The following is a 15,478-nucleotide window of genomic DNA, read 5'->3' on the forward strand; positions in this document are numbered from 1 at the left end:
AGATAGAAACATCGATGAGAGAGAAACATCGATCAGCTGCCTCCTGCACATCTCCCACTGGGGATGTGCCCGCAACCCAGGTACATGCCCTTGACCAGAATCGAACCTGGGACCTTTCAGTCCGCAGGCCGACGCTCTATCCACTGAGCCAAACCGGTTTCGGCTCAATATTATTTCTTACAACTGCATGTGACTCTATAATTATCTCAAAATAAAAAGTGTAATTTAAAATAAAGCAAAAAAAAAAAGGGGCAGCAAAAATAAACATGTGGGACTATATTAAATTAAAAAGTTTCTTCATAGCAAAAGAAACCATCAATAAAATGAAAAGGCAACCTACAGATGGGAGAAAATATTTGCAAATCACAGATCTGATAAGGGTTAATAACCCCCCAAAATATAATGAATCCACACAACTCAAAAGCAAAAACACAAACAATCTTATTTAAAAATGGGCAGAGGAACTCAACAGATATTTTTCCAAAGATGACACACAAATGGCCAACAGGTACATGGAAAGATGCTCAACATCACTAATTACCAGGGAAATGCAAATCAAAACCTCAATGAGATATCACCTCACCTATTAGAATGGCTATTATCAAAAAAGACAGATAATAAGTGTTATTGAGGATGAGGAGAAAGGGAACACTTGTGCACTGTTGATGGGAAAATGTACTAATAAACTGGTACATCCACTATGGAAAACAGTATGGAGGTTCCTCAAAAAATTAGGACTAGAACTATCATATCATGCAGCAATCACACTTCACGATATATATCCAAATGAAATGTAAACAGGATATTGAAGAGATATCGGTACTCCCATGTTATTGGTGCATTATTTATAACAGCCATGAAATGAAAACAAGCTAAGTGTCGGTCAACAGATGAATGAATAAAGATGTGGAATATAAATATATAATATTCAGCCATGAGAAAGGACATCTTGCTGGACCTTGAGGGCATTATGCTAAGTGAAATAAGTCAGACAATGAAAGACAACTATTGTAGGATAGCGTTTATATGTGCAATCTAAAAAAAGTCAAATAACAAATAATAATAATAATAAATAAAAACACCAAATTCATAGAAACAGAGACTAGAATAGTGGTTACCAGGGGGTGCGGGAATAGGAGAGATATTGGTCAAAGAGTACAAAGTTCTAGTTATAAGATGAATAACTTCTGGGGATCTAATGTACAACATAGTGATTATTGTTAACTAGAGGCCCAGTGCACAAAATTCGTGCACTGAGCGGGGGAGGTCTCTCAGCCTGGCCTGAGCCCTCTTGCAGTCTGGAACCCCTCGCTCATTACTGCCCGTCTGCTCGCTGCTTCTTACCACTCGGCTCACTGCTCCTTAGTGTTGCCACGGAGACGGGAGAGGCTCCCACCACCGCCGCTGCGCTCACCAGCCGTGAGCCTGGCTTCTGGCTGAGTGGTGCTCCCCCTGTGGGAGCACACTGACTACCAGGGGGCAGCTCCTGCATTGAGCATCTGCCCCCTGGTAGTCAGTGCACATCATAGTGACCGGTTGTTCTGGCTGTTCCACCATAATGATTGCTTAGGCTTTTATTATATAGACTAGAGGCTCGGTGCATGAAATTCGTGCACTCAGTGGGGGTCCCTCAGACCAGCCTGTGCCCTCTCACAGTCCGGGAGCCCTCGAGGGATGTCCCATGGGGAGCGGGCCTAAGCCATCAGTCGGACATCCTTAGCACTACCGTGGAAGCTGGAGAGGCTCTCGCCATTGCCACTGCCCTCACCAGCTGTGAGCCCGGCTTCTGGCTAGCAGTGCTTCCCCTGTGGGAGCGCACTGACCACCTGCGTGGTCAGTGCACGTCACAGCGACCAGTCATTTCGCTGTTCGGTCAATTTGCATATTAGCCTTTTATTATATAGGATAATACTGTGCTATAAAAAATAGAGCAAATATTTTTTCAAAAGAATCCTAAATCATGAATTCAAGAAACCAGAGGATTCTGTAGCTAAATTTAACAGAACTCCATATTATTTCTCAATTAGACATTAGAGTCCCCTTACAATAGAAAGAACTTTGGAGTAATTCCCAAGGCCTAGTTTTTTGTCGGGGCTGTTCTATAATCACTGTCTGTATCTCAATGATGACTTAAGTTTGTGGAAACAGAAACTCAAGTGGGCACCAATTTCATGGCCAAAAAGCACCTCCCAGGTCACACTGTGACTCACTGTGTTGCAGAATGACTGTCTAGAATATTCTGAGAGTTCTGAAACAGAAACAGAGACAGAGCCGTAGGGCTGGTTCTAACTTACCGCTTCTCAGTTTCCACAGGATGGAATAGTTAAATAGGAGCTGCCTTGTGATTGTACGGGTACGTGAGGATTATACATAAAGGGAATTGGTCTGACCTAAGAAGCACACAGTAATACTCTACATTAAGAAGTCACCTAGCCTGGCCAGCATGGCTTGGTGGTTGAGCATCAACCAGTGAACCAGGAGGTTGAGGTTCGATTCCTGGTCAGGGCATATGCCTGGGTTGCAGACTCGATCCCCAGTGTGGGGCATGCAGGAGGCAGCAAATCAATGATTAGCTATCATCATTGATGTTTCTGTCTCTCTCTCCCTCTCCTTTCCTCTCTGAAATCAATAAAAATATGTTTTAAAAAAAGGAAGAAGTCACCTAGTCTAGCCCTCCAGAGAGAGTGGCATCGCCCAAGGATGAGCTCAGGTAGACCCTGATGTGCAGAGGATTAAGAAAGAATTAGCACTGAACTAAGTGTACCCCCATGCTCGGGTAGAGAAGAGACAATGAAGGATGAAAGCATGGCCCTAATTGTTGTCAAGGAGAACAATTAGATATTCTGATATGGAAAAAGGAAAAGTGGCAAAGTTTAGTCAGAAATCACTTACCTGTAAATATTGTCCAATATAAAGGTTCAAATCAAGATCAAGTCATGGTACCAGATCCAAAGGATGCAAAAAATATGGCCAGGTTCATATGGCCAGGTTCATCTTTTGGAAAGATTCTTAAAGATATCAATAATATCATCTATATACACTCTACAATTTGTAATTCATAAGTACTATAAATTAAAGAAATACAAATAGCAATGTTCTCCTTTGTAGATATCAATAAGAAACAAAACATTCTAGTCAAAATTGGATTTAAGGTGCAATGGAAATATCTTTCAGTCCCAGAAGAGGCAGAAAGGCAAACACTGGTGAACATGATGAGATTTTTACTGTCCTCTTATAAGTCCAGTTAAACAAATCTTACCTCTCCACAATGCTTCTTGGCCACTTCATCCAGGCGAGATTTTAATAAATTAACACTCTCATTGGACAGACCTTTGGCATTTTTTAACTCTATTTCAGGGACTCTGGGAAAGAAAAAAACAAAACAAAAAGGAGTTACTCAAAAGTGCAGCCTGTCTGCATTAATATTTGGGGATTTCATACAGGGCTCACTTGTGAACCTCTCTCTATACTCCCAGCAACATTTCTCTGCATCTCAAAAGGATTCCAACTATACCCCAGCAGCACGGCTGACACAGTGCTCATCATGAATTCACCTGCAGGTAATGTGGAGCGAGTGTGCTGGCCAGCTGTCAGTGTGAGCTGTGAGATGATCAGACTTACTGGGGCTTGATCCCAGTATCTCCCCAACTCCTCTGTCTCTGATTTCAGCTTTACAATCTGATTAGAATTTTCCACATCAACTATTCTTTTACCACCTTTAAAAATATCACTCTAAATATATATATATCACTCTAGCCCTAGCTGGTTTGGCTCAGTAGATAGAGCATCAGCCTGCGGACTGAAGGGTCCTGGTTTTGATTCCAGTCAAGGGTACATGCCCAGGTTGCAGGCTCAATCCCCAGTAGGGGACATACAGGAGGCAGCTGATCAATGATTCTCTTTCATCATTAATGTTTCCATCTCTCTCTTCCTCTCCCTTCCTCTCTGAAATCAATAAAAATACATATTTTTAAAAAATCACTCACCCGACCGGAATGGTTCAGTGGTTGAGCATGGGCCTATGAACCAGAAGGTCATGGTTTGATTCCCAGTCAGGGCCCATGCCTGGGTTGCAGGCGATCCCCAGTAAGGGGCTTGCAGGAGACAGCTGATCAATGATGCTCTCTCATCATTGATGTTTCCACCTCTCTCTCCCTTTCCCTTCCTCTCTGAAATCAATAAAAAAAATATTTAAAAAATCACTCTGTGTGTGATTCCAGTCTAGTAGCTGAACTACACACTCCCTGTTTGATAATGCTTGACCCTGGCTTGCCCCCAACATCAATGACTCCAGCTCTGAGAGCTCACCTGTCAGACACCAAGTGCTTTGCTCTGGTCTTTGTGCTCCACATAAAGCAGGATGAGAATAACTAGACTACATGGAGCCACAATGATCCATCTAGTAATCCCACAACATGCCGGGTCCAGTCACTCACTCTAATTGTAAACAAGGTGGGAAAATGCTCACTCACTCAAGTATAAATCTAGTCCTACACACTCTTCCAAAGATGCCAACTTCACTCCCCTCTTCATCCATATAGAGCACAACTCAGACTCAACACCGTCTACTCAAGGAAAGTACACAGCCAGCCCTCCCAACAAATAAACATCCAATAACAATTCATTGAAATTAAATAAGATTTCTTTGATTTTACTGAACAAAAGGTGACTGTACTTCCTACCAAGCATTTCTGAGTAATTCATGGTGTTTTACCTTAGCACACCCTTTATTATTCATTATCTATGATGTTCTCACAATGCTTCAGTTATAATAGATTCTACAATCATTACCTATTTGGATAGATGGGAATCTGAAAGTAGTTATATATATGAGAAAAAGAATAGAAGTACCACATAGCCCTGAGTCTGTGCATGTCTAACTTGGGATTCTCTCACAGTGGCATCAAGGTATTTCGCAAAAAAGGAAAGTTCCTGCCCCATATCATCTCAAAAGATAGCATCAAGGTATTTTGCAGAAAAGGGAAGTTCCTGCCCCATATCATCTCAAAAGATATGAATGTTCCCCCAAGTCAAGTCTTACATAATTATTTTTTTAAAAATAAAGCAATCATTATATAGCAGTAGTAAAAGAATAATAAAAACTTCATCTACAATACTAATTATATTTTATTTATTTTTATTATTTTTATATATTTTTTTATTGATTTCAGAGAGGAAGGGGGAGAGAGAGAGAGAGTGAGAGAGAGAAACATCTATGATGAGAGAGAATCATTGATCAGCTGCCTCCTGCACGCCCCCCACTGGGGATCGAGCCCACAACCCAGGCATGTGCCCTTGACTGGAATTGAACCCGGGACCCTTCAGTCTGCAGGCTGACGCTCTATCCACTGAGCCAAACCAGCCAGGGCAGCAATACTAATTATATTTTAATAGAACTTTCCAATGTTCTCTTTATGCCTTAGCCACATAAATTTATGTAACTGATATTAGAATTTTTACAAGCATTTCCATGTTGTTGTTTAAAAAATCATCGCGTAATATTTTTACCAAGTGTACACATCAAGATTACCTGAATAGTTCTCTAGGGCAGCAGTTCTCAACCAGGAGTAACCTTGTGGTCACCCAGGGATACCTGTCAATGTCAGGAGAATGGAGAAGCTCCATGCCCTCCTACATTCCTTGCCTATGCATCTCTTCCATGTGGCTGTTCCTAAGTTGTAACCTTTATAATAAACTCAGTAGTAAGTGAACTGTCTATCTGAGTTCTGTGAGCTTGTTCTAGCAAATTACTAAACCCAAGGAGGGGGTTGTGGGAACCTGCAAATTTACAGCCAGCTGATCAGAAGTACTAGTATTTGCAACTGGCCTTTGAAGTCTTGTGCGACTAAGCCTTAACCCTTGGGGTCTGTTATAACTAAGAATAGTTTGTAACAGAACTGAATTGAATTGTTGGACATGCAGTTGGTGTCAGAAAAATAAAACCTAGAGAGGCACTGTCTTATTTTGCTTTCATAAATTTAGTTGTTCTTTAATCAATTCATTATTTAACTTTCTACATACCTACTGATCTACTCTGGGCGCAGTGTTGGGAGCAAAAGAGGGTCACTAACTTCAAAGAGTTCATCTTGACCTATCTATAGTTTCATATCCTCCATCATCTCTTAGTATAACAAATTCCATAGATTTACCACCCTCTGTGTAAGGCAGTGCTTCCTTTTGTCACTTTTCTTCAGTGGTCCCTGCACGGTAAGACCAAGCCACAAAACATCATCCAGGCCAATCTGTCTTTCCATATGGAATGTCTGGGGGAAATTACATGAAATATACAAGATACTTGAGAAAAAGAACACTTGAGTCCTGATTGCTAATACATTTGCTGTATCAGTGGTTCTCAAGGTGATTTGGAAATATGTGGAGTTCTGTGGTTATCTCACTGGCTACATGCCTTGCAGGGAGATTCTAAATCTTCCTTTATGAATAAAGTTCCATTCAGCCCAGAAGGCTACTCCAAGTCTCAATGCTGACCATACTTTAAAACCAAGTACACAAGCTACCATGCCTTTATCCTTTTCTTCTAGATTGTTCCTCTTCTCAGTTTATGAAGAATTAGACAAACAAAAGTTAACACATCAGAAGAAGCAAACAATTGGTCATGGAGCAAATACTGATATCTATAGTGGCTATTGTACAGCTAGAAGCAAACTTAACACAAGATAGGTCTTATGAAAATGTCTATTGCTGATATAGTTTTAATGACATGCAAGTGATAGAAAATGAAATTTTAGATGGAACGGTGGCAGGAAGGAGAAAATTCTGTTTATTTCAACCTGTTTTTATGTGGTCAAAACAGAGAACTGAAATTACATCACAGCTATTTATAATGTACTCACACATCTGGGTAGGTCGGTGGGCATTTAACCCTCAAATCCACTTTTACATATGCTTCTTCACCAGCCAGACCCTGGGGGTACAGAACTAAATTGATTTCAGGGGGCTCTTTGACCTAAAAGAGAAAAAGAAAAAAATATACATATATTTTTTAATCTAGAGAGCCAATCAATGATTAAGATAATGATCATCTTAGTTTAAAAGGTCTACTTTTAAAATATTACATGTAATTATATCTGATACAGTGTTTGGTCAAAGTTTCCTAAAGCATAGTTTAAAAATAAAACTGTGCCAGAGACAATGCATTTTCCTTTTCAAAGTTACCGAAAGAGTGAACCAAAACGTTCCATGTAGCTTCCATTCATTCAGATGTTACTGAGTGCGCGTATGTCTGGGTGCTGTCCTAAAGGCTGGGAGTACAGGATTAACTTTAGGCAGACAATTACCTTATACAAACTAGAAGACAAGTGAATACTTTCCAATAGTGGTGAGTGCTATAAAGAAAATACCACAGAGAAATGGAACACAGTGGGGAGAAGAAGATATTCAGACAGGTGGGGATCAGAGGATATTTCACTTGCAAGTTGAATACTGAGAATAATAAGTGAAAACCTTGACATGGAAATCTGAGAGCGCTTCAAAAATTGTTTATGCTTCCATCCAACTGCTTTTCACCAAATAACTAAATACTCTATTGTTCTTTTATGTATTAATTACACTTTTTCAAAAAAAAAGATTTGAGATGGTTTATATTATCTTTATATCATGAGAAAAGGGATGCTGAGAGAAGAAACATCTATTCATGTGGTCCAGGTACTATGCCAACTCTGCAAGGTAGGTTCTGTATCCTTTTTTAAAGACTTTTTATTGATTCTTATTGACTTTTTTTTTTTAGAGTGTGGTAGAAGGGAGTGGAAGTGAGAGAGAAACATCAATGTGAGAGCGAATCATCCATCAGCTACTTCCTACATGCCCCCTACTAGGGATTGAGCCCACAACCCAGGCATGTGCCCTGACTGGGAATCTGCATATGTAAGACAACAAGTCTGGTTTAACAGCCTCTTTCATCTTAATGTCAGAAGTGAACAGTACATCTGAATGTAACTAACCTTCTTAGGAAATGGTACAGGGCGGCCTATGCTTAATGCCCAGAGTCTCTTGAACAAGAAGGCTTCAGCAAACAGAGGCCTATTGGGGGCCTGCCTACACATTTTGAAGATAATTCTTTTAATAACAGGAATGCTTTATGGTACTTCTAAGCAGAGACTATTAATTGTTCCCCAACATTCATTCTCCCCTTATTTCTGTGGACCCTGAGAAAGAAGATCCCTATTCAGAAGGATACCTGGTGGGTAACAACTCAAATTTTTAAAAACAGAGGCTAGCAGCCATTTCTACACAAGGGCCTCTCACACAAACAGTACTTCACAGAGAAGTCTGCACTGACCCTCCAGCCTCTGCACTGAACTGCCTGACTCTACTGTTTCTGCCATCTGAGCCAGCCCTTATAACGGAGTTGCAGGAATTCTATTTTAACCCATAGGACTGAGGCTTGCCCCATGCCGCCTGGGCGGCACAGCTATAACCCCAGCAACATCTTCACCAACCAATTAGAGCATCTCCAATCTGACCAATCAGGAAAGTGCCTTTCAGACCAATCAAACTGTGAGTATCTGGAGTCCTCATTTGCATGAGGACAGACAATCAGAGGCCAGGGTGGGGACTTCTGACTATATAAACCAGCTCCCCTATGGCTCTGAGAGTGCACTTTCCTTTTCCACTGAAAACTAAAGCACTGAAGATGTCTTGCCCGAGCACAGTGGAGCAGACCGGCACAGAGCAGGGAAGACCTCTTCATCAAGGAACACAGCAGAGCTGTCTAGCTGGAGCAGCGCCTAGCCCCAGGGCTGCTCACAGCCATGCTGTTTTCAGTCATGCTGTATCACAATTGAGCTGTCCTGTGATAAAGTTTCCTTCTTCACTGCACCCCAAAGTGGGGATTCGTAATAGCACTGAATGGACACCAGTGATCATCCATTGGCAATAGAACTCCAGATTTTTAAAAATATATTTTATTGATTTTTTTACAGAGAGGAAGGGAGAGAGATAGAAACATCTATGAGAGAGAAACATTGATCAGCTGCCTCCTGCACATCCCCTACTGAGGATGTGCCTGCAACCAAGGTACATGCCCTTGACTGGAATCGAACCTGGGACCCTTCAGTCCACAGGCCGACGCTCTATCCACCAAGCCAAACCAGCTAGGGCCCAGATTTTTTTTTACTGGACACTTTATCAGACCTCTTTGCAGCTAAGTGTAGCTGCTGAGCTAATTTCTGGCCAATAAGATGAAAGAACTAACACAAGCAACTTCTTCATTCCTTTTTCTTTCCAGGTGGCTGGCATGCATATGTGATGGTTGGAGTTCCGATAGCCATTTTGGACCATGAAGGGCACATTAAGGATGGTGAAACATCAATTTAGAAAAAGCCCTACACTCCAGACTTTTACATGCGAAAAGCAAACTTTGTAGTTTTCTGTCATATGTTACTCAACTTAATCCTAACCAATATAGGTTCCGGGAGGGGATGTGGAGGAATAGTGAGGGAACAGTGATTTTAGATGTAACAGAATATTTGTCAGGTTTTTCTTAAGCAAACTGAGAGGCTCCCCAATGTGTGAAGAAGCTTTTATGTGAAACATGTTTAGAATACCAAGCATTAGCTGGACTCCTGGGACTGAACAGAACTTGATTAAAAATGGTTTAACAACCAAGATGTATTGGGGAGCAGGATGAGGTAAGGCCTCCTTCATGGGTTTAGAAGATAACTAGTCATCAAAATTCAGTACAGGTAAAATCTTTGACTTAACCTGCACAAGAAAATAATCCAGAAATATTAGCAAGCAAATAAACACAAAATAAGGGGTAATCGAAAATTTTTTGAGATCACTAAAGGAGAGGAAAACACAATGTAGATGAATCAGCTCCAAAATATACAAAACCCTACATGAGGAAAAAAATTAATTTGAAGACTGAAAATGAAAGTGACATGCAAGCCGCATAAAAAGTAGTAATGGAGAGAAGGCCATATAATGTTACAATAAGATATGAGTAAATTCACTTCCTAATGGCATCATGAAGCTGGTACTCCCCAGAACTGTTATTAAAAAGCCCAACAAATCCTCAAGCATATAAAAAGTGAGAGAGTAATGTAAATTCAGTCCTCAAACACAAGAGAGGTAATGCTCATTTGGAATTCATAAAAAATACCCACAGCTATTCAAGAAACAAACCCCAAGGATCTTAAATTACCCCCAAAGGATTAGAAACACTAGCACACCTCCTGGAGGAGCCAACGCAGTTATAATCCCTGCTGCTCAGTATGAATGTGCTTTCTTCAGGCACTTTATAACACAAGCCCAACAAAATCAACTCGCTAATTAATAATGTGCCTATTTCTGTTAAAAGTACTGAAGTAAAGGGTAAGACTAGGAAAAATTGAGAATTTTATCAGCCATTCCACACAGCAGCAATTTTTTTGGTTTCAAGATTAAAGCATAAGGGTTGATGACAGCCCGTGGTTAAACTTTACTTGTTTACAAGATAAGCAGCAGAGTAAGGGAAATCAATTAAAAATACAAACATAATTTTTCATTGCACACAATGTAAGTATACTTAACACTACTAAAATGTACTCTTAAAAAGGTTAAGAGCCCTAGCTGGTTTGGCTCAGTAGAGTGTCAGCCTGTGGACTGAATGGTCCCGGGTTCGATTCCGGTCAAGGGCACATGCATGGATTGGGGGCTTGATCCCTAGTAGCGTGTGTACAGGAGGCAGCTGATTGGTTACAGCATCATCCTGATATGCCAAGGTTATGGGATTGATCCCTGGTAAAAGAATATACAAGAATCAATCAATGAGCCCTGACCCATGTGGCTCAGTTGGTTGGAGCGTCATCCAGTGCACTAAAGGGTTGAAAGTTCCATCCCTGTCGGGATGCATATGGGAGGCGACCAATCAATGTTTCTCTCACATTAATGTTTCTCTCCCTCTCTCTAAAATATCTTCAGGTGAGGGGAAAAAAATCAACCAATGAATACATAAATAAGTAGAACAACAACAAATCTTTCTCAATCTAAAAATCAATAAATTTTAAAAATGTTTTAAATAATGTTGTGTTAAAAAAAATGGTTAAGATGGTAAATTTTATGTTATATCTGTGGTTTTTGTTTTTTGTTTTGTTGTTTTCTTTAAACCACAATTATATATATTTTAAAAGTTACACAATTCAAACCACTTTCAGATGTTTGGCCTAAAACTGTTACCTAGGATTCTGCTAATCATATCTTCCTTAAATTTTAGGGCAAGATTTGGCTCAACATGGCCTGTTGTTTCTCAGCTGCTTCAGATCTCACATTCTGTCATTTCTGTGCGGGAAAAACTAGTCTATGTGAAAATATAACAAATCTAGAAATAAAGTAACATGTGCAAGTTTGGTTTTAAGTTTGTGAAGATATCAAAATCAAAAATGGTCCAGCCAGACTGGAGACTATTTATGCTAAGCGAAGTAAACCAGTTGGAGAAAGATAAATGTCACATGATCTCGCTCATTTGTGTAATATAAAGAACATAAACTGATGAACAAAAATAGAGCCAGAGGAAAAAAATATTTTAGAATATAATAGAAGTAATCCCGTTATTTGCAGACTTTTAATATTTCCTACAACCTTTGTGACATTATACTATGTTAGTACAGTTTTGGTAATATTATTGTATTTAAAATAGTTTTTGTTGAAATATTAATGCATATTGCATGTAACATTATTATATTTAAATCATTCTTGTTGAAATATTAATGTTTATTGAATGTAAATGGCTAATTATTTTGTATCTACAATCTGGTAGTAGATTTACTTTGTATATTATTAAAAAATAATAAAAATAAATAATAAAGTGATTACTTAAAAAAAAAAAAAGAATTGCCTTGGGTGCCCCCACATCCTTATCTTGCTATTCAAGGCCCTCCAAAGTTTATTCTAAATCTATCATTACAAGTGGAATTCCCACTTTGCTCTTCATGCAGCCTATTCAATGAGCAGGCTTTGAGGAGTTCCAATATTAGATGACCATTTTAAAGGGGATAATCAAAAAGGAGACGAAAGGAGATAGCCAAAGACATAAAGAGGAAAAATCAGGACTGTGTGGTGCTCCATTATTCCAAGAAACACAGTATTTTATAAGAAAATAATCAACTGTGTCAAATAAAAGTTTGTAAAGTGCTTGTCAAAGATGTTAAGTTCAGTTTATACATGATGAGTGTAATGCCAAAATAGGCAAGTGAAACCACCTAGTTAAAAAAAAAAAAAAGGTCCAGCCGGGGTGGCTCAGTGGTTGAGCACCGACCCATGCACCAAGAGGTCACTGGTTACATTGAGCAGGGTTTCGGGCTCAATCCCCAGTAGGAGGTATACAGGAGGCAGTTTCTAACTCTTTTCCTCTCTCTCTCTCTAAAGCAGCGGTTCTCCACCTGTGGGTCGCGACCCCTTTGGGGGTCGAACGACCCTTTCACAGGGGTAGCCTAAGACCATAGGAAAACACATATATAATTACATATTGTTTTGTGATTAATCACTATGCTTTAATTATGTTCAATTTGTAACAATGAAATTGGGGGTCACCACAACATGCGGAACTGTATTAAAGGGTCGAGGCATTAGGAAGGTTGAGAACCACTGGCTAAAGTCAATAAAAATATATTAAAAACAAACAAAAAAACACACAAAAATAATGACAGTGAAAGCTTAGGAAATAGAAATTAGGTAACATTCTTCTAGATTTTATGGTTTTTTTAAAATTCAAATTATTTAACCCAACAGTTTACCTACCCTCCAACCACCAATCATTCAATCTATGAGCTTTGTTTTAGATTTCATATATAAAAGAGATTATATGGTATTTGTCTTTCTCTGATTTTGTGTTAAATGCCTTACTCACTGATTTTTCTCCTCCTTTTCTGAAAATGAATAATTTCTGTAACTGATCTTGTAAAAATCATCAAGTTTATTCTCCTTCTGTTCACTCATCTACCTATTTGTGAAGCTGGTAAACAATGTTAGATTCCTTTTAAAAGTTTAATAACCTACAGCTCTATTTTATTTACAAACATTAAAATACTCAGAATCTAGAAAAAGGGTACAGGGTTAAGATTTACAAATTGCCAGTTATAAAAATAGTCATGGGGATGTAAAGTACATCACAGCAAATATAGGTCAATAATATTGTAATAACTATGTGCAGTGTCAGATGGGTATTAGACTTACCAGAGTAATCACTTCATAAGTTATGTAAATGTCTAATCATCTAAAATTAATGTAATATTGTTTGCCAACATAATTAAAATTTTAAAAAAATTAAAAGACAAAAATATTCAGGATCTGAATCCTCCCCAAATTAAATACCATTCCAGTAAAAATAATTTTTTGAACTAGGCAAGTTGATTTCAAAGTTTATATGGAAAAACTAAAGTGAAACTAGTTAGGAAAATTTTGTAAAGTAAATGGTGACCACACCAAATACTAAGGCTTATTATAAATCTATAATAATTAAAGCAATATGTTAGCAGTGCTTAAATCGATTAATGGGATAGAAGTGAGAGTCAATAATAGACGCAAATACATTTGGAAATTATTTCATTCAATAAAGAATTCTGACATTTTTACCAGGCACTTGGCATGTAGGTGTGAACAAACACACAGATCCTGTCCTTATGAAACTACCAGTCCGAGATAATGTGAAGGTAGCATTTCAAATTAGCAGGCAATACCCCCTTATCTGTAGTTACATTTTCACAATTTCAGTTAGTTGAGGTCAACAGTGATCCAATTCTGCTATCAATAGGATTCTCACTGCCCTGGCTAAGTAGCTCAGTTAGTTAGAGCAGTGTCCGAATACGCCAAGGTTGTGGTTTCAGTCCCTGATCAGGGCACATACAAGAAACAATCAATGAGTGCATAAATAAGTGGGACAACAAATTGATGTTTCTCATCCTTCCTCTCTCTCAAACCAATAATTGAGAAGAAAAATGATCTTCAATAATTAATAACATCTTCAGAGCTTGATGACCCAGCATCTCCCCAAGCAGATGATTCTCCTTCTGATAAGATGTAGCTTAAAACTATCTCACAATGTCTATGTCATTCACCTCACTCACTTCATCTTATCACACTTCATTTCATCAGGTAGGCATTTTATCATCTCACATCATCACAAGAAGGGTGAGTACAGTACAATGGATATTTCCACAGAGAAAGACCACATTCACATAACTTTTATTACAGAATACTGTTACAACTGTTCTATTTTATTATTAGTTATTGCTGTTAATCTCTTACTGTGCCTAATTTATAAAATAAACTTTATCATAGTTATTAGAGGGAAAATTATAGTATATACAGGGTTTTGTAGTATCGCAGTTTCAGGCATTCACTGGGGATTTTGGATTCCCCTCAGATAAGGGGGAACTACAGTAGTAGAAAAATTTGAAAAACAGAAACAAAAACAAAAAACTGGTATTAGTATAACTGGCTAGTTGGAGGTGGCCTACATTCATACTTAGATGGAGCTAAGAACTTTTTTTTAAAAGCTATTTCTGTATTTATTTGATAAAAGTTTAAAAATAAAGTCATAAAAAGAAAACCTGAAAGAATTCATTCTTTTGGTAACAGTGGAGAGAAAAATATTTTCTAGAAATGAAACAATCTACAGGGACCATAAAACAAAAAAAACCCCAACAGTCCATTTGGACAATATTAAGGTTTTATTAAAATTGCATTAATTACATAAATATCAAAATGCACACGGTCAATTAAGGGAAAATATTTGCAATATATTGCCTGGCCTGTGTGGCTTAGTGGTTGAGCGACAACCTATGAACCAAGAGGTCCCAGTTTGATTCCCAGTCAGGGCACATGCCTGGGTTGTAGGCTTGATCCCCAGTATAGGGCGTGTAAGAGGCAGCCAATCGCTGATTCTCTCATCATTGATGTTTCTATCTCTCCCTCCCTCTCCCTTCCTCTCTGAAAAAAAAATTGTAATATATAACCCAAAATGCTAATTTTATTAACATATAAATAGCTCTGACACATGGATAAAAAAATATACACTACAGTGGAAAAAAATGAACCAATGAACATGAACAAACAGCTCACAGAAAAAGAAAAATCCATTGCTCACAAACAAAGGTAGCCTAGATAATTAATAACTAAGAAATTAAAATGTAGGAAAACTACTCTCACACACTACTGGTAGGCCTTGAAACAGAAGCAAACTTTGGAAGAGGGATGTTTGCAAGAGCTATCAAATTAAAAATGAGCAGACCCTTTGCTGACATGGAAAATTAGCCAAACTTGCTAGATTAATAGTAAGTGTATAACTCTAGAGAAAATTATATTTTAAACTAGGGCTGCCCAAACTTTTTTAGTATGTAAAATAATTTTTAGCATTCACTCCCAAAATGTTTAGCTATTTATAAATGATATACATATTCCACTAAACTGAAATCTACATTATAACACATCCTCCAAAAGGAAGCTTTAAAAACTTCATAAGTTTTAAAAACCTGAAGTTTAT

The 15,478-nt window shown here is 38.4% G+C and overlaps 1 protein-coding gene across 1 annotated transcript in view; it reads right to left on the reverse strand.

The window, feature by feature from the left end:
* EIF2AK4 (eukaryotic translation initiation factor 2 alpha kinase 4) overlaps window positions 1-15,478 on the reverse strand; it is a 100,796-nt gene that overhangs the window by 82,864 nt on the left and 2,454 nt on the right. The window contains exons 2-3 of the mRNA XM_059705048.1: window positions 6,852-6,964; window positions 3,260-3,362 (exon numbers count right to left, since the gene is read on the reverse strand). Of these exons, the coding sequence (XP_059561031.1) occupies window positions 3,260-3,362; window positions 6,852-6,964 (216 nt within the window). The remainder of the gene's footprint in view (window positions 1-3,259; window positions 3,363-6,851; window positions 6,965-15,478) is intronic.

Source organism: Myotis daubentonii, chromosome 1, assembly GCF_963259705.1.
Source record: "Myotis daubentonii chromosome 1, mMyoDau2.1, whole genome shotgun sequence".
NCBI lineage: Eukaryota > Metazoa > Chordata > Mammalia > Chiroptera > Vespertilionidae > Myotis > Myotis daubentonii.